General features: G+C 43.0%; 1 protein-coding gene across 1 annotated transcript in view; it reads right to left on the minus strand.

Annotated features, from left to right (window-relative positions):
* Window positions 1–21,295, minus strand: part of MGAT4A (alpha-1,3-mannosyl-glycoprotein 4-beta-N-acetylglucosaminyltransferase A) — a 69,253-nt gene extending 47,958 nt beyond the window's left edge. Inside the window, exon 1 of the mRNA XM_049784802.1 lies at window positions 20,984–21,295. Within this exon, the coding sequence (XP_049640759.1) occupies window positions 20,984–21,077 (94 nt within the window). The 5' untranslated portion in view covers window positions 21,078–21,295. The remainder of the gene's footprint in view (window positions 1–20,983) is intronic.
* Between the last annotated feature and the right edge of the window lie 1,961 nt (window positions 21,296–23,256).

A 23,256-nucleotide genomic window follows, 5' to 3' on the forward strand; every position in this document is an offset into this window, starting at 1 on the left:
GTTGCCCAGGCTAGAGTGCAGTGGCTATTCACAGGCACTATCCCACTACTGATCAGCACGGGAGCTTTGACCTGCTCCGTTTCTGACCTGGGCAAGTTCGCCACTCCTTAGGCAACCTGCTGGTCCCCCTCTGCTGGAGGGTGGGGGGTCACCATATTGATGCCGAACTTAGTGTGGACACCCGATCGGCATAGCGCACTGCAGCCAGAACTCCTGGACTCAAACCATCCTCCAGCCTCAGCCTCCCGAGTAGCTGGGACTACAGGCGTGCACCACCATGCCCAACTAATCTCCTCTTCTTACTGCCCTATCAATTTCTCTCCTTCCCTGTTCTTCTTGATTCTATAATCCAGGGTCCAAGGTGACCTGTGTGCCACTCCTTTGGTCCCCTGTATGTCTTTGTCTTGTTATTCTATTCATCAAAGATATATGAGGCCAGCCAGTATCTGCCCTTCCTCTTCTGACTCATTCTGCTGAACATAGTGCCAGTTTTTTTTCTTCTTTCTGTTTTTTGGACCACACCCACAGGGGCTCAGGTTTGACTCCCAACTCTATACTCAGAGATTACTCCTGGCAGGCCTTGGGGAATCATATGTGGACTTGGGAACTGAACCCAGGTCAGGTACATGCAAGGCTAATGCCTTTATCTGCTGTGCTATCTCCCTGACCAATGCTGAAGCCCAGTTTCTTTTTTTTTTCTTTTTGGGCCACACCTGAAAGTGTTTAGGGGTTACTCCTAGCTCTGCACGCAGAAATCACTCCTGGTAGGCTCGAGTGCTATATGGAACACAGAATTGAACCTGGGTGGGCCAAATTCAAGGCAAATGCCCTCCTTACTGTGTTATCTCTTCAGGCCCTACTTAGGAGAACTTTTATCAGACTACACTGAGCCCCAAGTTTATAACAGCTCCTCACTTCTAAAACATAATCAATTATTTGATTCAGTCTGACCTCTTGTCAGTAGGAGTCATTTTCAATAGAAGCCTTGGAACAGGTCACTCCTGGAGCACCAGGCCCAGCAATGCTGCCCAACAACACCGGCCACCCATCAGTCCAACCATCAGGCTTCCATCTTTGATGCTCAGGGATTCAGGCAGTGTTGGGACACTCTGAGACTCCCACATTGACCCTCACTTTAGCCACATCTCTTCCCTCTCACTGGAACTTGTTGGATTCCCCAAGGGAGAGAGGACTGGAAGTGAAAAGAGCAGGTGGTTGTGAACAAAGTTCCTGCTCCGACATTTCCTATGCTCCTCTGTTCTCCATGCAGCCCTGGAGTCCAGAAGACAGAATGGTATATGTGTATATATATATATATATATATATATATATATATATATATATATTATCTAAGAATTCCCTTAGATAAGAGGACTTTGGTCTCTATCACAATCACCTTGTTTTTCAGAGCTGCTACTGATAACCTGACCTGCATTCCTATTGTATCTTTCAAAGCAGGGTTGGTCAGTCCTTTTGTTTTGGTCTCTGTTGTACTTTCTCCTTTCCTCTCCTATCCTATCCTTGCCTCTCCTCATCTCCCCCATTCCTCTCTCTTCCTTATGTTCTTCTGCAAACCTCTTTTCACATTCTCTAGACTTCTCATTTTCAGCCCCAAACCTCACTTATCTCCTCCTCCCCTATTTTTATTCAAAATTATTTACAATGCCCATCTTCCCTGTCATATTTGTTTTGGATTCCTAAAGACTTTCTTTCTCCAGTTGATGCCTGCAGCCAACTGACCTGGAGACATTTAACCTTTATGTAGTTTAACTTACACTGACTTTTCCTTCTTGAACCATAATGACAAAGAAAATAAAAGGGAAAAACACTTTACTGGTGTGTGTGTATGTGAAGAGAGAGAAAGAGAGGGAAGAGAGAGAGAGAGAGAGAGAGAGAGAGAGAGAGAGAGAGAGAGAGAGAGAGAGAGAGAGAGTCAGTCTTGGGGACTGGAACATTAGCACAGTGGGTAGGGCATTTGCTTTCCATTCGAGCTGACCAGGGTTTGATCCCTGGCATTCCATATGGTTGTCTAAGCCTGCCAGGATTAACCAGAGTGCTCCCAAGAACAAAAAGAAAAATACAACAACAACAAAACTCTAATGGTCTTGCGGAAGTCCATCCTGAAGAAACATCAGGTAAGATTGTCTTCAAGAAGAAATCAATTAAGAATTTTCACATGTTTTAGACAAGAAGTTCCAATTAGAGATCAAGATGGACCCAAGTCTTCTGACCCTGTCTTGCATCTAAATCCAGTAAGAGCTCTGGGTTTAGGCATAAAATGAGCCTCTGAAGATCAGGAGGCAGAAAGGATGGCAGGACCAGGCTCATTCCCTTTTTGTTTAATGATCCAAGTCTGGGAACTGGAGAGGCCACAGCTGACCTAGAAATACCCACAGGAAAACCCCCAGATGTACCCCAAACATGGCCCTCTGGCCAAGGGATTAAGGGGCAATCTGCAAAGGGGGACTGTCCTGATGCATGATGCTAGCCAAACTGTGTGAAGCAAACCAGGGGTACCACAGGGGTGCACACACTCATGGGGGCTCAGGCAGGGCTGATTGACTACCAGGGTTCTTCATGGCCTGAAGTCATGACACAATGGCATGACCAAGTTAGAGTAAAGGTCAAGGATGATCACACACAAGGAACTGCAGTGGGAAAATGGAGCAAGTTAACTGCCGCTTTCTGTAACTCCAGAAACATTTAAAAACTGTTCTTTTCAGGGCTGCAGTGGTGGCACAAGCAGTAAAGCATCTTAGCCTAGGACAGACCATGGTTTGATCCCCTGGCATCCCCTATGGTCTCCCAAGCCAGGAGCGATTTCTGAGCGCACAGCCAGGAGTAACCCCTTAGTAATACCGGATGTGGCCCCAAAACCAAAAAACAAACAAAAATTGTTCTTTTCAATAGTTAAAAACAAAACAAAAAAACCAAAAACCTGATTTGTAAAAGCTTTGAGAATTAATGAAACAATTTCTATGGTCCCCAAAGAAAATACTGCATTTTCTTTTAGTTGGTCTTTTTTTTTTTTTTTTTTTTTTTTTTTTTGGTTTTTTGAGAGCTCAGGGGATACTCCTAGCTCTACGTTCAGAAATTGCTCCTGGTAGGCTTGGGGGACCATATGGGATGCTGGGATTCAAACCACCATCCTCCTACATGCAGGGCAAATACCCTACCTCCATGCTATCTCTCCAGCCCCTTTAGTTGGTCTTCTTTTTTTTTTGGGGGGGGGTCACACCGGCAGCGCTCAGGGGTTACTCCTGGCTCTATGCTCAGAAATTGCCTTTGGCAGGTACGGGGGACCATATGGAGTGCCGGGATTCGAACCACCGGATGATCCTTCTGCATGGAAGGCAAATGCCTTACCTCCATGCTATCACGCCGGCCCCAATTGGTCTTCTAACTAAAATAATTTCATTGAATGTTTGCCATAAAAATCCAGAATATTCTCCAGTGCTAACTGAATGGATATATTGTATTTGTTTGTCTATTATGCATTTGTGCAATGGAATTTGCTAAGGTTTTTTTTTAAGTTTAAATTTTTAATATATTTTTATTTAAACACCTTGATTACAAACATAATTGTAGTTGGGTTTCAGTCATATAAAGAGCACCCACCTTTACCAGTGCAACAGTCCCATCACCAATGTCCCAAATCTCCCTCCTCCCCACCCCATCCACACCTGTACTCGAGACAGGCTTTATACTTCCCTCAGTCATTCATATTGTTATGATAGCTTTCAGTGTAGTTATTTCTCTAACTGCACTCACCACTCTTTGTGGTGAGCTTCATATTGTGAGCTGGACCCTCCAGCCCTCATCTCTATTATCTCTGAGAATTATTACAAAAATGTCTTCTATTTTTCTTAGAACCCATAGATGAGTGATACTATTCTGTTTCTATCTCTCTCTCTCTGTGTTTTTGATTTTGGGCCACACCCAGTGATGCTCAGGAGTTCCTCCTAGCTATTCACTCAGAAATCGATCCTAGCTCGGGGGACCATATGGGACACCGGGGGATCGAACCGAGGTCTGTCCTGGGTCAGCAGCGTGCAAGGCAAATGCCCTACTGCTGTGCTATAGCTCTGGCCCCATAGAATTTGCTAAGGTTTTTAAGCAGACAAACATTAAAAAAAAAGTGTGCTGGGGCCAGAGAGATAGCATGGAGGTAAGGAGTTTGCCTTGCATGCAGAAGGACGGTGGTTCCAATCCTGGCATCCCATATGGTCCCCTGAGCCTGCCAGGAGTGATTTCTAAGCATAGAGCCAGGAGTAACCCCTGAGTGCTGCCTGGTGTGGACCACCCCCAAATAATCACCACCATACAGGTGATTATATATTATGTGGAAATGAAAAAAAAATTAAACTGATCATTTTAATTGAACTTATAGCTCAAACAATGCCAAAGCTTTGCAATTAAGGAGCAAAGATCAGATAGGGCAACAATAAATCATGGGCTGTAAAAATGTCCAGAACTGGGGCCAGAGAGATAGCATGGAGGTAAGGCATTTGCCTTGCATGTAGAAGGATGGTGGTTCAAATTCTGACATCCTATATGGTCTCCTGAGCCTGCCAGGAGCAATTTCTGAGTGTAGAGCCAGGAGTAACCCCTGAGTGCTGCCAGGTGTGACCCAAAAACCAAAAAAAAAAAAAAAAAATGTCCAGAACTTGGATGATGCAACAGCAACAAAGCTTCAGGAAATAAGAAGCTATTCCAAGCACAGTGTCCATCTAGAAGAATGAATAATGATCAGAATATGCCCTAAGAACAGGGATAGCAGAAACTAAGACTGGTGTTTAGAGAAGGCACCCATGTCAGATGACATTCCTATCACACCAAAACTCTCACAATAAAATATGATTCTGCTTCCTTTAAATTTTTACTAAACAATAAGTTGGGTATTTTTTTTTACTGTTCCTTTCTTGGTTCTATATTATTTGTAAAATCACTTAATATAAAAATATAAGTATCATAGAGAGAAAGATAAATAGATAGATATAGATATAGATATAGATATAGATATAGATATAGATATAGATATAGATATAGATATAGATATAGATATAGATATATGTTCCTTAGGCAGGCAGCAGGAGGGCAAGCAGGAAACTGGGAATAACAGTTGTGGGAAATGTGCCCTGGTAAAGGATGTTGGACAGACATTGTATGAATCAGACTGAATCAGGAACAACTTAGTATCTGTGAAAGAAAAATTCCAACTGTATTATGAACAACCTTGCAAACAGTGTTTAAATAAAGTAATAAAAATAAAATAAAATATAGGTATATTCTGGATTCTGAAGGGGAGTGGAATATATCTTTTCTGTCATAATGAAAGATTTACGACAGAGATCAGGAAGTTTTCAAGGTTACCACATCCTCCCACATACAATGTGGCCCTTGGAACTAAGCTTCATATTTAGGGACTTTACCCTCGAGGATCACGCTAAGGTGGGAAGAGTAAACGGTCAGCAAACATCCTGTGGTTCTGTGAGCTCAAACCACTCCATGGGTCCCTGACTCGCTGCTGTTCCTTCTGCATCTGATCACATACGGGGTCAGACAAACCAATTGACGGTGCTCCCAAAGAGCACAGTCCTTCCCGTTATCTGATACTATGGCAGCTAGAGAAGTGCACATCCAAATTTAAAAATTCTCACCTAAAGAATGAGTGTTCTCCCCAAAATTCCTTAGATTGCAACATCCACCTTTCTAAATCTGGAATTTCACACGTTCTAAAATCCCAAGTTCATTCCTTACTGTTCATCTAACCTCTCTCCTCACATACTCCCCACATCTCATACACCACCTAGACTGAAGCATGAATTTTGGTGGGGAAGGGGATTAGAGTAGATACTGGGTCCTTTCAACTGTTCTCAGGACTTACTCTTTTTTTGTGTGTGTGGTTATTGGGTCACACCCGGCAGTGCTCAGGGGTTACTCCTGGTTCCATGCTCAGAAATTGCTCCTGGCAGACACGGGGGACCATATGGGATGCTGGGATTCGAACTGATGACCTTCTGCATGAAAGGCAAACGCCTTACCTCCATGATATTTCTCCAGCCCCAGGACTTACTCTTAACTCTGGAATCAGGGATCACTCCTGGAAGGCTCAGAATAACCAGTGTAGGCCAGAGCAATAGACAGCACAGCAGGTAGGGTGTTTGCCTTGCACACCACCAGTCTGACCCGGTTCAATTCCCGGTATCCCATATGGTCCCTCAAGCACTGCCATGAAGAGCCCAATTCATGAGTAACCCTTGAGCACTGATGGGTGTGGCCCAAAAACCATGAAAGAAAAAAAAGGAAAAAAAAAAGAATGGAAGGGAGGGAGGGAGGGAGAGAGAGAGGGGAGTAAGGAAAGGAAGGAAGGAAGGAAGGAAGGAAGGAAGGAAGGAAGGAAGGAAGGAAGGAAGGAAGGAAGGAAGGAAGGAAGGAAGGAAGGAAGGAAGGAAGGAAGGAAGGAAGGAAGGAAGGAAGAAGGAAGGAAGGAAGGAACCAAAGAAAAGAATTCACTTGAGGCAGAAGAAATAGCACAGCAGTAGGGCATTTGTCTTGCACGCAGCCGACCCACGATGGACTGTAGTTTGAATCCCGGCATCTAATATGGTTCCCCCATGCCTGCCAGGAGCCATTTCTGAGTGCAGAGCCAGGAGTGACCCCTGAGCACTGCCAACAAACAAAAACAAAAACAAACAAAAAAAAAAAAGAATTCACTGTAATATCTCTTTGGCTGCTAGAAACATGATCATTCTTCATGCCTTCTTGTATTCTCTGAATTCTCTTAGAGTACATTTTGCAACCTGGAACCCTTAAAGAACTCTTCCTTTACTCCCTCATATTATCTCTTCATTTATTCTTGATATTTTCTTCCTTCAATATGATCAAAACAGTTTCCAAAAACACTGCATTTTATTTATTTATTCCCTTTTAGTTCAGTTCATGCTCTCTGTTCCAGGACCCCCGCTCCCCTCTTTCTTCATTTCACAAAATCCTTTCACTCTTCAAAAGGTTTTGCTTATTTCCCATGTCTGAGTTCCTCTACTTAGTTCCTCTTCATCTTCATAACCCTCTTTTATGTCATTGCTATGACTTCCCCTGCTACCTGTGAGTAGCCAATCCTTATCATCCTTGGAAGTCTCAGAGAGCTGAGTGCAGATAATCAGTTGCACCAGCAAAGGGAAAGGGGCCAGGGGCAGAGGATAGAGGAAAGGAAGACACTCTCCTGCCTTCTCCGGCAGAGTGGCCGGGCACCGGCTAGTCCTGGTCTCCTACAGCACCACATTTTCTACTCTTGCTCAAGAAGCTGCCAGACTCGTGCCTGCAGTGCTCAGCAGGAACCAAATTGCTGTGAAACAGCACAGGGACTGCACAATTATCCTGCCAGTGCCATGGGGGGGGGCAAGTCTGATTGTAGTGTCTCAGCCCCCACCCCAGCCTGGTGCTAAGGGCATTACAGAGTGCCAGGGAGCACCAAGTCACTGGCTCCTGGAGGAAAGTTCTGAGCACTAGCCCTGAACACCCTGGATGTCCCCTTGAGATGGTTTTCTGAGGATCATCCACCCCAGAAAGCCTGCACAGCTTCAATGACATTTATGTATACTAATAAAACAGGTCTTGAAACATCTTCATCTGCAGTCTCCCTAGCAGACCCCAAAGACTATATAATTTGCATCTAACAATGTAGATCAAATTCAAAATAAAAACCAATAAAATGGAGATTTAAAATCTGTTTTAAAATGATAAGTACTTTATCTTATCAAAAATATATTTTATTTTTAAAAAATTCCTGAAAGAAATTGAGTAGAAATTTCACTCATCCCTCTTTAGTATCTCTCTTGACATAGCTGCATCTTCTTTATCCCCTGACTATTTCTTGGAAGAGCAGAAAGACAAATAATCCAACACCTAAATGCACAGGCCCCAGGTTCCATCCCTCATGCAGCCTGGCCTCCTGGATGCCAACCATGTAGCTGGAGCCCTTCTACCCTTCCAACCCATGGCTGGAGCACCCCATTTGGTCCCTGAGCACCACTAGGAGCTATCTATCGCCTAGTGCAGAGTCAGGAGTAACCCCTGAGAATGTGGCCCTGCCACGCCCCACTCTCTCAAAATGGAATCTCCAGATTTGTTCCTTCAGAGATGCAACACAAGAAAGGCCATAGTACATCATTGGGTAAATACTGCCCTTCCAGGAGCCTGGAGCCTTAGTACAGTGGGAGGATGCTTGCCTTGTATATAGCTGACCTAGGTTTGATACCAGCACCCTATAAGGTCCCCCATGTACCACCAGGAGTAATCCTTCAGTACAGAGCCAGGAATAACACATGCCCCTGGCTGTTATTTCTAGGTGTGGTCTCAAAACAAAGAATACTTCCCTTCAAGAAAAAGGCCAGTGATAGAAGGAAATAACCCATCTGCTGCAGAAAGAAACACAAAAGCTAAAGCTGAAAGTCCAGTAGAGGAATCGTGGGAACTGAGTTGGAAGAAGGAAGCAATGGAAATAGATTGATGAAGCATCTTTTCTCTCCACATAACCCCCTTTTGAAATAGTTCTGAATCTCAGTAGTATGATAATGCTTCAAATATCTAAAATGTAAGTGGGTTTGACTGCACAGGAAAACTCCAATACAGAACGTAAGTAGTAATGGATGATGCTGACTACACATGAAAAGCATAACAGTAAAGAGGAAGTAACTAAAATAAATCAATTTTGGAGAAAAAAAAAACCTTTGTAGAAGACCAAAACCTAATTACATGTGGCTACAGTACAATGGGGAAGGCCTTGCATGTTGCTGACCTGGATTTGGTCTTCGGCATCCCATGTGGTCCCCAAGTCCACTAGGAGTGATTCCTGAGATCAGAGTCAGGAGAAACCTCTGAGCATGATTGAGTATAGATTTAAAAAACCCAACTACAGTCATGTTTGTAATCATGGTGTTTAAATAAAGATATTATTTTTTTTGTTTTGTTTTTGTTTTTGGGTTACACCCGGCAGTGCTCAGGAGTTACTCCTGGCTATCTGCTCAGAAATAGCTCCTGGCAGGCACGGGGGACCATATGGGACACCGGGATTTGAACCAACCACCTTTGGTCCTGGATCAGCTGCTTGCAAGGCAAACGCCGCTGTGCTATCTCTCCGGGCCCAAGATATTATTAAAAAATAATAACCTAGTACACAAATTACTTAAGTAAATTTTCTTCCACTTGAGTACTTGCAGGATAGGAAGGGTGAAATAAAAGATGGACATGGAACATGTTATGACATAAAAATTACTTAAGAATAAAATGGGGGTGTGGCGAGATAGCACAGTGGTAGGGCATTTACCTTGCAAGCAGCCAATCTAAGACCAACGGTGGTTCAAATCCCAGCATCCCATATGGTCCCCCATGCCTGCCAGGAGCGATTTCTGAGAAAAGAGCCAAGAGTAACCCCTGAGCGCAGCCACCGCCGAGTGTGGCTCAAAAACCAAAAAAAAAAAAAAAGAAAAAAGAAAAAAAAAAAAGAAATGGGGGCAAGTAGCCAAAAGCATCACATCCAAGGGGGGGGCACCAGAGCCAGGGGGAACACCATAGCCAAGGGGGGAGCACACAGTGATGCATGTGCAAACTCCAGTCACTGCAGCGATATACTAAAAAGAAGGGGACAGGGTGGGAGGGAATAGCAATAAAATAAATGAATTTCATCGACCTAATGAGGTCTAATGCTAATGACGAGTCTTCTAATGATGAGTCAGACCATCAAAGCAAGTGATAGGTTGGGAAAGAGGAAGGAGTGTGTGGAAGGCACAACTGAGCCAATACTGCCACCAGGGCTTTCCTGGTAATTCAAACAAAGATGAAATGACATAGAGGGAAATAAAATAGATTAAAGCATTACCCAAGAGTCAGTGCGCATGTGAGCAACTGGAAACAACGAGAGCTTCTTTCTGGGAAGGTTCTGATTATTAAGCGTAGAAGAGACAATGCAGGGGGTTGGGGGGGACAGAACTGGCAAACGCCACCGGAAAAAGGGGAAAAGAAGAATCATCTATGTGTGCAAGAGTCTGTTGAGAAACAGGACATCTGCTTCATTTCAAAATTCATCTTCAGGCATGGGAGACAGTGCAGAAGTTGGGGCTGATCACTATGCATTTAGGAGCCTACAGCAGGCTCAGCACTGTAGCCCTAGGACCCCTGATCCCAACAGTGAACCCCAAGGGCCACCAGGAACTAAAAATTACTCCAAAACAAAAATGTTAAAAGAACCCACTTAGAGCTCATCACCTCACCATGTAGTTATCTATTACTTTTGGTAGCTCTGTGCCTCCCTCCTCCCATAGCAGAGCAGCAGGCACATTTTCTCAGGCACATTCCAGAAGATGTCCTGAGCCCCAACCCTCGGACAGTACCTGACCCCATAACAGCAAATGCACATGATACAACTTCGTATTCATAGCAGTGGGAAGGAGCTAAAATCAGAACCCTACAATTAATCTCCCTTAGGGCTTATTTGAAAAAGCATTGTTCTGTTCTGCTAAAGAAAAAGGAAAAACTCAAAATTGCTGAGTTTTTGAGTTTGTTGAATAGAATATTAGTAGAATTATTGAGTAGTATACAGGCTACTATATCTTGGCCTCCCATACACTGTTCATGAACCAAGACTCTGTTTTGGGTAAATGTACAGAGAATTTGGTCTCTCTCTATCTCTCTTCCTCTCTTCTTTCTCTTCTCTTCTCTCTCATCTCTTCCCCATCCTCTCTCTCCTCTCTCTCCCTCCTCTCTCTGACCCCTCTTCCTCCCCTCTCTCTCTTTCCCCCCTCTCTCCTTTCTCCCCTTCTCCCCCTCTTCTTTCCTCCCCCTCCCTCTCTCATCTCTCTTTCTCTCCCCTCTCTCTCTACTCTCTCTCTTTCTCTCAGCTTCCAGAACAAGGGGTACCAATCAGACATAAGACTGGTCTTATCTCTATCCATCCTTCCTTCCAAAGCCTGACTCAGAAATCTGACCTCAAGGACAAGGGGTCCCCCAAATCCAGTACTACATAACATCTTCCCACAGAACTAACTTCACTTATAGCAGAGCAGAAGTTGCAAGAGGCCTCTCTGAAACAAGAGAGGCAGTAGGGAAGGTTACTGGGAAGATTGTGTATCAATGAAGACACACACACAACTGTGGTAACTAGTTCGCTGTCAGGGACATAGCAGCATTGGCTGAACAGACATGAGAAGAATGGCAGATGACACCAAAGGAAAGAAATAACCAATATTAGAGCAGAGAGTAATGCTGTAGAGAAGAACAATAAAGAAAATCAGGAATCCAAAAGCTGCTTCGGTGAAAGATCAACACAAGTGATAAACATTTAGCTAATTTGATCACAAACATTCAAGGAACTAGAACTAGAAATGAAAGAGGAAACATTAGCTTAAAAAGACTAGTGAGAACTACACATAACAGATTAGATGAAATGAAAAAATTCCTAGAACATAAAATACAGAAATTGAAAAGATATGCAATCTGCAAACATGGGTAGCAAGACAGGAAAAGCAGGTTGAATCAATGAAAAAGTACCCAAGGAGAGGGCAAGTCCAGATAAATTCACTGCTAACTGAAATTACCAACTCAAAATATTCTAGCCTAGGAAGGACAGATCCTCAGGATTTCCATATGGTCCCCCAAGCCAGGAGCAATTTCTGAGCGCATAGCCTGGAGTAACCTCTGAGTGTCACGAGGTCTGGTCGGAAAAAAACAAAACAAACAAACAAACAAAAAAAGAAAACGTCCTTGATAGAGGCAAGCAGGTAGGTGGGAGGAAGATGGGGGATGACAAGAAACTGGCAGAAGGATGTGGACACAAGAGAAGGAATCAGTGTTAAAACACAAATGACTTGATAATTTCATAGTGACTGAAAAACAAAATAAAGGCCAGAGTTTGGAGCTACAAAACAGCTAAGCCAGAAATTGCTCCTGGCTTGGGGGACCATATGGGACACCGGGGGATCGAACCCCAGTCTATCCTAGGCTAGCTCGGACAAGGCAGGCACCTTACCTCTAGCGCCACCACACCGGCACCACACACAGCCAGTCTGGCTTGAGCCCCAACTCTGCATTATGATCCCCCAAACCCTTCCAGGGGTGATCCCAGAACACAGAGCCTGGAAAGTCCGGAGCTCAGCAGGGTGTGGCCCCAAACACTCCCCCCAAAAACCCAATCAGCAAACTAGTAAGGACAGAAAATTTCCTTATCTCAAATAAAGGATATCTACTTTTTTTTTTTAAAGGATGTCTACTTTTAAAAACATAGCTACTGTCCTATTTAACTACAAACTAAAATCACTGTATATTTGCTGCAGGCTCAAGAGGAAGACAAGGGTGTCTGGTCAAAATTTTTATGCAGCACCATGAGAGAAATTCTAGGAGAAAAAAGTAAAGAAATATTAAGGCATCCAGATTGAAATGAAAGAAAAATTACTTCATCACAGATGATCCAATCTTGTGTATAGGAAACCCCAGTGAATCCATAACATAATTGAAACTATTCAAACTGGGGCAGGAGCCACAGTACAGTGGGGAGGGCAAGACCCAGCTTTCATTCCCAGTATCCATACATTCCCTGATTTTACCAGGGGTGATTCCTGAGTGCAGAGATCAAAATAATGCACAGAAGCCCTGAGCATTACAGGGTGTGTCCCCAAACCAAAAATTTATTAGAATTAATAAACTGAGCAAGACACTACATTTCAAGACACTACATCAACACACAAAAATCAATCTAAATATATCTGAGTGCAATGAATAATAAATAAAATTGAAACAAATCTATTCAAAATACTATACAAAAGATTTAAAAAGTCAACAAGCATAAAGCTACAAAATAAGTATAAAAATATATAAAACTTTAATTTGAAAGTATCTATGCATGCCTCTGTTCATCATGCACTTTAATACAATAGCCAAGAATAGGTAAGAGTCTAAATGTCATCTGGAGGGACCAGAGCTCATGGCATAGCAGGTGGGACACTTGCCTTGCAAATGCCTGACCTGAATTCGATCCCAGACATCCCATATGATCCCCCAAGCAAAGCCAAGAGTAATTCCTCAGTGCAGAGCCAGGAGTAAGCCTTGAGCATCACCAAATATGGCCCCAAGACAAAACAACAACAACAAAATGTCCAACTACAGATGAATGAAGTAAGAAGTTGTGGTATATAGACACAATGGGACACTATGAAGCTCTAAGAAGAAACAAACTTGGGGGCCAAGAGAGAGCATAGCAGTAGGGTATTTGCCTTGCAAGCGGCTGACCCAGGACCAACAGTGGTTCGAATCCCGGCATACCATATGGTTCCCCCATGCCTGCCGGGATGATTTCTGAGTGCAAAGCCAGGAGTAACCTGAGTGCTGCTGGGTATAATCCCCCCAAAAAAAACAAACAAGCAAAGGAGCTGGAACGGTGGCACAGAGCAGTAAGGTGTCTGCCTTGCCGGCACTAGCCTAGGATGGAACATGGTTGATCCCCTGGCATCCCATATGGTCCCCCAAGCCAGGAGCAATTTCTGACAGCATAGCCAGCAGTAGCCCCTGAGTGTCACCAGGTGTACCTCCTACAAAAAAAGAAAGAAACTCATGCTATTGTCAACAACATGGATGGGACTAGAAGAGATCATCATGCTGAGTGAGATTGGTCAGTAGGACAGGGATCCAACAGAATAATCTCTGTCACATGTGGGCCTTAAAGAGACACAGCAAGGGAGCCACAAAGATCCAAAGAGAGCCAATCCTCACAACTGAGTCAGGATCCATGGGAACAGGTGAGGTGTTGGAACCACTGTCATGAAAATCATGATCAAAAGTACTATAAAGATAGAATCTCAGTTAAAAAAAACAAAGTTACCCCAGCACCCCTCTACCTCCTTCCTCTGGAACTCCAGGGCTTCTCCTGGCCACATTCCTGGGCAAGCCAGCTAGGTGGGAATAGCAGCACAATAGGCTCTGTCTTTAGGACTTACCAGGAAAGTTTCCTTATTAAACCGTCCATTGTGGCAAATATTTGGATATCATTGTGTTTCATCTGCTTGTCATAATCTGAAAGCCTTCCAGTAACTCGTTTTATTGACAAATATTTGGATAGCATTGTATTTCATCTGCTTGTCATAATCTGAAAGCCTTCCAGTAGCTCGTTTTATTCCTTTACTCCCTCACTCACATGTTACCCCACATTTAACCATTTTTCTGTACTAATAATTTTTTTTTTTTGGTTTTTTTGGGCCACACCCGCTGACGCTCAGGGGTTACTCCTGGCTATGCGCTCAGAAGTCGCTCCTGGCTTGGGGGACCATATGGGACGCCGGGGGATCGAACCACGGTCCATCTCCTAGGCTAGCGCAGGTAAGGCAGGCACCTTACCTCGAGCGCCACCGCCCGGCCCCCCTGTACTAATAATTTTTGTTTTGGCCAAGGTGGATTACATATCTTTCACAGTTATTTTTTGGGTGGAGTATGAAGTTTCAGCAGGCAACACGTCACAGCAAGGTTCCACGATGTAGGCTTTTTTGGCCAAGATAAGGGGAAGATACAACCTCAGCTGCCCCCCACAGCCTTCTCTCTCCTTCCCAGTCCCCAGGGTTATTCCTGGACACCTGCTCAGGGTCCCAGCAAGTGGGTTCCAGCGAGGTGCAATTTAAAAGAGACCTCAGGCTTCCTTGTTCCTGCAAGGGGCTGGGAGGGGACTGGTGAACTTCCAACTTCCAGCAATTAGGAAGCAAACGCCTCTCAGGGAGTTGGAAGCTTCAGCAGGCAACAAGGGGAGGACATGGCTCGATGTGCTCTTCACTTGTCCAAATCACAGACCAAAGTGGTGTCTCGGAAACAACACCCTCCCTCTTGACTATTTCTAAAACATAAAAGGGACACGTGTATCTCCTTTGTATATCTCAGATGTATTCCCTTAACATCTATGACTCTTTTCGAACATCCTCATATAGTGACAATTTTGCCCACTGGCTTTGTTATTTGATTGTTTGATTTCCCCCCTTTGAGATCTGTTTTATAAGCAATACTGGTAGAAGAGTATCTCTGTATAGATTTCATGTTTGAACCAAGTTATGGGGAATGTTGGACTTTATTCGTCGGCCCCCAGATGCACTAACAATATCTTGTGGCATTGCTTCTCCTTTGCATAGGCACATTAAAATGGGAAAATAATACATATTCAAACAAGTTCTTATCTAATAGAGATGGGAACACAAATTTGGTAATGTAATTAGGCCTTTTACCCGAACATTGGCATAATGATTTGGCTTAGGCCTCAGAAGAATGGGCATCGCCCACACACACCTGAACAATGGATACCATCTATTGAAATAACCACAATTGTCTATATTACATTACCAGGATCCAAGCCTCTACCAGGGAAGACCTACCACTGCTTTGGCATTGACTTACTCCAAAGAGTGCTCCCAACACCCAGACGACTCAGCAACAGTCTGCATGAAGGGCAGATCGCTCCGCATTTAATGGTATGCTAAAACTAGAGAATGCTCCACATCAGCCTGACATTGATGAAAGAAATGCACAGAAACCAGAATCTTTAAATATAAGAATCTGATACCAACAATAGCTAAAGTGTGAAAAAGTTTCACCGGGACCACAGAGAATGACTCGGGTTGGACAGACTGGTATGCCTAGAACCCAGAGTTGGTCTTATGCCAATAAACTTCTGGGGTGAGGCCGTTTTGTAATCTGGTCAAGGATTTTTTTTCCATTTTCCCCATTTTTCTGGACCTATGCAAACAACGGCGATTGCCACTATCATACCTTTACTATATTTTTTTACTCTTATCCTTTAAGGAAAAAAAAACAATTTACTGAACTTAAAAACAAATAACTGTAGTAGAATGCCTGTCTCGAATACAGGCAGTGGATGGGAAGGGGGGAGGGGGTAATGTTACACTGGTGAAGGGGGGTGTTCTGTTTATGACTGTAACCCAACTATGATCATGTTACTTAAGTAAAAAATATATTTTAAAAAAATTATATGTTATAATGTTCAAAAAAAAAACAAAGTTTAAAAAAGATACAACTAAAGAGTTTTGGGGGTTTAGGCTATGTCTCAGTGGTGATCACAACCTTGCATATGGAAGGTCTGTGTTCACTCCCTTTATTCTGCACAAAGGAAAAAAATTGTTGAAACAAATGAAATGAAAGATCTAATAATAAAAGATAAAATTTCCAAGCTATCAGTAGGAAATATTTTAACACTTTTAGAACAGCAACCCTGATTTAATCCCAGTTTACTTATTTCATTAAGTTTAAAACTAGTTCTTAAAGTCATATGGATTGTAAGGGACCTTAAATAGCTGAAAAAAATCTGGAAGAAAAAAAAAGTTGTAGGACTTACACTTCCAAATTTCAAAACTGACAACTCAATGATCCAACAGCACAATGTAAAACTAGCACAGGATCAAAGGGTATAAATGAGATTATAAAAATGATGACATGAAAGGGTACAAGTGGGATTCCAGAAGTGATCTCAGACTCCCTTATCAACAGATTTCTGTGAGGCTCAAGACCACTCAGTAAAGGTGGGGTTGCTCTATCAATAGGTGGGAGCCACGAGGGGGGGACCAGGAGAGCAAAAGTGGGGTTGGACTATAAAGCAAAAATCAGGAATATATGACTCACATCTGAGGCTGAGTTCAGCCCCAGAAACCAGGTGGCCCTCAAGGACTATCACCCTCTGCTGGATCCACATGTATACACTCAACTGTGTGCCCAGACATTGAGCACTACTGAGTTTTATGATAGTTTAATACCAAAATTTTAGGTGATGGCTGCTCTTAATCAAAATTAAAAAAAAAAAAAAGAAACTTCTGTGAAAAGACAAACCACAGAATGCGGGGGAAAAAATTGCAAGCCAAATATCTGCAAGCCATAAATCTGCCCCTAGGAAATAAGATTGAAAATATGAGCTCTTAGTAAGAAAATATAAGAACTTGGTGAGTGACAAAAAAAAATAGTCAAAAGGATTGAGTAAACCTTTTTCTAAAAATACAATTACCTAAAAAGATTCTGGTCCCCTGGAGAAAGTGGATCAGAGACATATGAAGTTTCCACAACCAGGAGAATGAGAGCAACCAGCTGCCAAGTGTGGGGAAGTTGCTATATACCAACTCCTTACCATGTGGGTCACGGGAATATGGAAACTCTTTCAACTTCATTTTAAAGTAAATATATTGATGGTGTGTTATCAGCCAGTAATATGCACAGCTGTTTTTTAGATTGATGTTCTCTGGGTTACTTTAAAAATTCACACAAACAAAGGCATCCGTCATGAGTGGTAGTGTATGATCCCCTGTGCCACCTGACCCAGCAATCCCGCTCCTAGAAATCCCCAAGGAAATGAGGAAATATCTACACAGAGATGAGTGTGTGGTCAGACGTGACAATTGCTTGCTCGGTGTGGCTGTGTTTGGTCTGAGCTATATCAAAGAAGGTTTGCCTAAGCTTCATCTTCACCAGCAGGTAAGACCTGCAACCACCTCTGTCCCTTCTCAGGTTTGCTCGCAACTCTCCTAACCTGTCCTGGCCACGTCACTGGAGTTCTGTAATATTCTCTTTCATGTGTTATTTGGGGGGCAGGGAACAGATTGCCCTACTGAAACTCATGTCTTGGCCCTAAGCCCAACTTCCTCAGCTGGGTTACACAATTCAGGCCAGTGCCACAAGCCAGCTCATCTATTCCGGGCAGGAGAACCATGAAGATAGGTGACCACTGTACGCACTTTTCCGATCTGCCTGGCAAAGTCTGGGCTCACATGTCCCTAAGCACAGGACTTTGAACCTGCTCACAATGCCCTTCTCTGCCAGATACCACTTGCATATTTACTGTCTTTTCTGTGAGGCGACTCAGGAACCTATTATTGTTCTTCTGATCTACAGGCCAATCATGAAGAGCACAGTCTGTGGAGTCAACAGCCTCAGTGCCAACCTCACTCGCCACTTACCAAGTTTCGCCATGGCTCTATCTCGGTTCCTATATCCATAGCAGGGTAATAATAGAGCCCCAGTGGTCATGAGGCTGAAATAATATGTCATATGTTCATAACTGTACAAGCACAGCACTTTGTTACTGCCTTGTCCCCAGTGTCCGAAGGCATCATCTTTATTTACATCCATCTTTTCTGACTTAACTTCCAAATGTCTTCATGCTTCTTCTATCCAAAGCATGTAATACAGCACTAGAGATGGGTGAAACTCACCCAAAAAAAGATTAATGAAGCAGTGAACAATAAAAACCAGTAGTCTGGGAATGCTAATAATTATGAAAAAAATACTCTTTCAAAATAAGAACCAGAGTGCGTGGATTAGGGGTGTATAAACATACTAGCATGAACTGTCTGAAACTGGGCCTACAGTGGAAAATCCAAGCACAATCTGACTGCCAGAAAGATCTAGGAAAAATCCTAAATATTCAACAGTTAGAGTAGTTATATAAATGAGACTGTTAAAACAGACAGGATTTTACATAACCAAAACAGGAGGCCCTGTTGATGCTGGAGTCTGAATGGAATAAGAAGCAGAAAAACTGAAGATCACACAGGGAAGGGTTACTGTGCGGAGTGATCAAGAACAGGCTTCTGGGGCCGGAGAGATAGCATGGAGGTAAGGCGTTTGCCTTTCATGCAGAAGGACAGTGGTTCGAATCCAGCATCCCATATGGTCCCCTGTGCCTGCCGGGGGTGATTTCTGAGCTTAGAGCCAGGAGTAACCCCTGAGGGCTGCCAGGTGTGACCCAAAAACCAAAAAAAAAAAAAAAAAAAAAAAGAACAGGCTTCTTTGGTTGTATATATGCACTACTTCATGATTCAAGAATCTTAGTTGTTTTTTCAATTGATTTTGATTTTAAAGCCAGTTTTATTCCCCCCTCTTAAAAATGCTCGTAATGCTTTTACACCAGAAACAAGATAACAAAAACATTAAAGAACTTCAAATTCCTTCAATTAAATAATAAGAAGGACCACGGGTCTCCTCTGAAGATATCAAATTCCCAACAAAGGAGGAAAAAATAAAACAAGATAAACCATAAACTCTTCCTCTAGCCAAAAGTCTCCAACTGTAAGGAGACTTTTTAGGTCAGCCACCTGATTTGTTCACATCAGGCGCCACCAATTGATCGTGATTCAGAGTTATTCCCTGATATGTCTTTTCCTGATCAATATCTGTACAGTACAAAATTACAATTACAAAATAAAACCTAAAGATATGTTCTTGTTCACCAAGATAAGGTTTTTCATTATTCCCTTGAAGGGCTGCCTGCCAATTGGAGCCTAATTTAGAGAAAAAGAGGAAAAGGGAGGGGGAAAAAACCCACAATTGCTCAAAACAGAGTAAATGGGGGTAGTTTTTTTTTTTTTTTTTTTTTTCATTGTTGGCTTTGGTTTTGGTTTATGACCCATACCCGCCCATGCTCAGAGATGACTTCTGGCTCTGCACTCAGGGGTTACTCCTGGCAGGGCTCAGGGGACTCGATAGGGTGCTGGGGATTGAATCTAGGTGGGAAGTGTGTAAGGCAAGCGTCCTGCCTGCTGTACTATGGCTCTGGCCCCAAAGAGCATATGTTTTTCTTTTCTTTTTCATTTTATTTTATTTTTTTTGGTTTTTGGGTCACACCCCGCAGCACTCAGGGGTTAATTTTGGCTCTATGCTCCGAAATGGACCCTGGCAGGCACAGGGGACCATATAGGATGCCGGGACTCAAACCACCGTTCTTCTGCATGAAAGGCAAATGCCTTACCTCCATGCTATCTCTCCAAACCCCAGAGCATATGTTTTTCATTTATATCAACTTATTTTAAACATTCACATACACTCCCAAAGCTATATTCGTATCAATGTAGAAGAATCAGTCCTGTATCCACTGTCATTTCTCTTCACACAAACCATGCGAAGGCCACAAGAGCAGCTTCAAATCAGCAGAGGATTACGATGGTTACCCTGCTGAATTCTGACAAACCACTTACATATTTGGTGCTTCATCCTTCTGAATGGCCACAGTTCTTAGAACAATCAGGTAAATGTCATCAATCAATCATCAATCAATCAATCAAGGAGAGATAAAAAACTGTTGTCTTTTCCAAATAAGCAATAAAGCTAACTTTCTCTTAAAAGTTTTTACTGCCTACTATTCACAGTTTAAAAAATCATTTGGGGGATTACAAATAAAAAAAATTATTTTGTACTCTGATTAGAATATGTCCTCACACTCCTCATAAAACTGTTTGTTAAAGAGGCCGGAGCAATAGCACAGTGGTAAAGTGTTTGCCTTGCACGCGACCAACACAAGACGAATGGTGGTTCGAATCCCAGAATCTTCGAAAACAAGCCCAAACCACCAACATAAACAGCATAAAAATATTCATGAAGGCACCAGAAAAAGAGGTTTATTAAAACATTTAGGATGTTTCATAATCAAATTAAAATGGCAAAACTAAAGTTTTGATCATTCCATTTTAGCTGTCACACTATAAACTGCTAGTAAGTATTCCAATGCAACGACAATAAATCAAAACCAAAACAAACCATTCAAATAGAAAAAAATTTCTGTCTCTGCTATCCAGGAAATTTCATTTTCTATCCAGGAAATTTCATTTTCTGTCAAGGAATCACCTTGCCACTAGTGATTTCACAATAGGCTCCTGGGGTTGGTCAGCTGCTTTTTTTTGGGGGGGGGGGTTGGGGGACCACACCCAGTGGCGCTCAAGGGTTACTCCTGACTCTGCACTCATAAAATTACTCCTGGCAGGCTATGGGATACCAGGGGTGAAATGCTAGTCAGCCATGTGCAAGACAAACGCCCTCTGCACTGTGTTATCGATTCTACCCTTAATTTTTTTTTTGTTTGTTTTTTTAACCCAAGTATTTACTCACCTTCTACAGAGAAAAAGGAAAAAAAAAAAAGGGAGCAGACCCAAGGTTGAATGAAATGTTTGGCCCAGAGTTTCCTTACCTTTCCCATTTTGCCAAGTTGTGTACCAGGACAAAGTGAGGAAGCAAGTGATGAAGACTATCACAGTGGCTACAGTCCCATGTCGGAGCCTCATCTCATTTCACCATCACACTGGCTCACACGGCTACGACTAGGCCTGTTCCTGAGCCCCAAGTGAATTAAGTCCCACACGATGGGCCGGGGCTGAGGGAAGCATCGAGAGGAGCTGTCCGAACAGTCTAGAGAATTAGCCTCGCTGCCTGCACACGTCTTCAGGGCTTGCCAGTACAATCTTCAGGCTCATAGGTAGCTCTTCAGCTTCTCCTCCCTTTCCTCGTCTAGGGGCAAAGAAAAAGCAAGTAATTTCAGGATAGCAGAATACTGTGCCTTCACGACTCACTGGTATGTAGAGATGAACAGGCTGGGCCCGGCCTAATCAGAAGGAGGATTCCCACGGCTGAATGACTGATTTAATATACCTGGCTCTTCTATCCCAGGGAGAAAAAGTATCAAGCAAAGTTATGGCTGCAGTAATAAGGGGGAAACGTGGGGTCTGTTAAACAAAAACAAGTTGAGAGGCCGAAGGATCACCCAGTGGCCCCAAGGCCACTCTATGCAGCTCTCCTACATCATGAGCTTAATGGGTCTTTCAGGAAACTGCTATTCTAGACCAATCAGGACCCAGGGCCTAGACTGAGTTCTGCCATTTCTTTCCTGACCTCAGAGATGTCACAGACCCAAGCCTTGCATCTGCCACTCATCACATGAAAGAACAATCTTTTCTGGCTCTTTTTTCACACTGATATAAACAAAATCATGAATTCATAATAAAATAAAAATAGAAATATATAAACGTATAACTACAAGATACAAGATATAATTAAAAGATAAAATAATTTTATGATTATCGCTGCTATGGGTTTCATCATAAAAGAAAGGTAATTTTTTTTCAATGATTACTCCCAGGGTGTAAAGTGAAAGTACTTAAGCACTGGGAAAAACCAATTATCCATCCAGGTCCCAGAACATCGAGATCACACCCACTGAACAAAGCTACTGCAGAGTCCAAGACAGAAGAGATTGTCAATAACTTTAGTGAGAAAAATTTATTGACAAAGCCAATAGCTTGTATAGCTAAGGAACAAATAAACAAAACAAACAAACAAAAAAACAACAACAAAAACCTCTCTGCCAGCCAGTCCACTGGATTCCAACTATTATCATTCCTTGGGGCCAGCCAGGCGCTCCCAAATGTGCTCCCAGATCTACGATAGCCACACAGGGACTAATCACTAGCTCAGCTTGGCAGTGAACTGAGGGCCATGCTGCTGAGGTGAGTCAATGCTCCTGGGAAGAGGCAGGTCACATCTGCGTGCTGATGCCTCCCACTGTGGTCTATGTCTGATTGAAAAGGCCATTTGGAGGCAATTCAAACACTACCATCAGCTGCTTGAGAAGAATGCTCACTGGTGAAGAAAGATCACTATGGTCTCATGGGAAACAAATCAGATGCTAGTGCATTTCCAGGATGCTTCCAACCTTCACCAAATCCTATCAAGCAGATACTATTAACATTCCTCGCACCCACCCAAAGAGAGAGAGAGAGAGAGAGAGAGAGAGAGAGAGAGAGAGAGAGAGAGAGAGAGAGAGATTTTTCTGGCCACACCCTTCAGTGCTCAGGATCACTCTTGGCAGGGCTCAGGGGGCCATGTGGTACAGAGATTTGGACCCAGGTCAGTACATGTATGCCTTAACTGTTTGCCTTGTATGCAGTTGACCCTGGCATCCCACAGGATATTCCAAACCTGCCAGGGATGGCCCAAAAAACAAACAAAAAAAGTGAACCCAGAAGTCCTGTCTCCCTCCACTGACACTTATCAGACACTTTGACACTTTGCCTCTCAGACCAAGGCACTTAAACCGGACAGTACAAAGAGATGGTACAACGGATATTTCAAGTCTCAGGGCTCAATTTCACACAACAGTTTAAATGTGGTTCTGAAAATGTTCTATTTGATACCAAACATCTATTATAAAATAGAAATTTCCAAAGAGTAAATGTCAAGCTTTATCTGTATCTTCTCCTGCTGCCTGCTTGGCCAGAGTCTCACAACCAGGCCTGCCTATTAGCCCTCCCGTCCAAGAGTTAATTAGAGCATATGTTTCTCTGAAATTCACTATTCCTTTGCTTCCACTTGCTCTCTGAAAATAAATGCAAACATCTTCTCATTTACAAGTTATCACTGTTTTCTAAAGCCAAAGGTATTCACAGCTAACAGTTAAGACAAGTTAAG

The sequence above is a fragment of the Suncus etruscus genome, chromosome 12 (genome assembly GCF_024139225.1).
Source record: "Suncus etruscus isolate mSunEtr1 chromosome 12, mSunEtr1.pri.cur, whole genome shotgun sequence".
NCBI lineage: Eukaryota > Metazoa > Chordata > Mammalia > Eulipotyphla > Soricidae > Suncus > Suncus etruscus.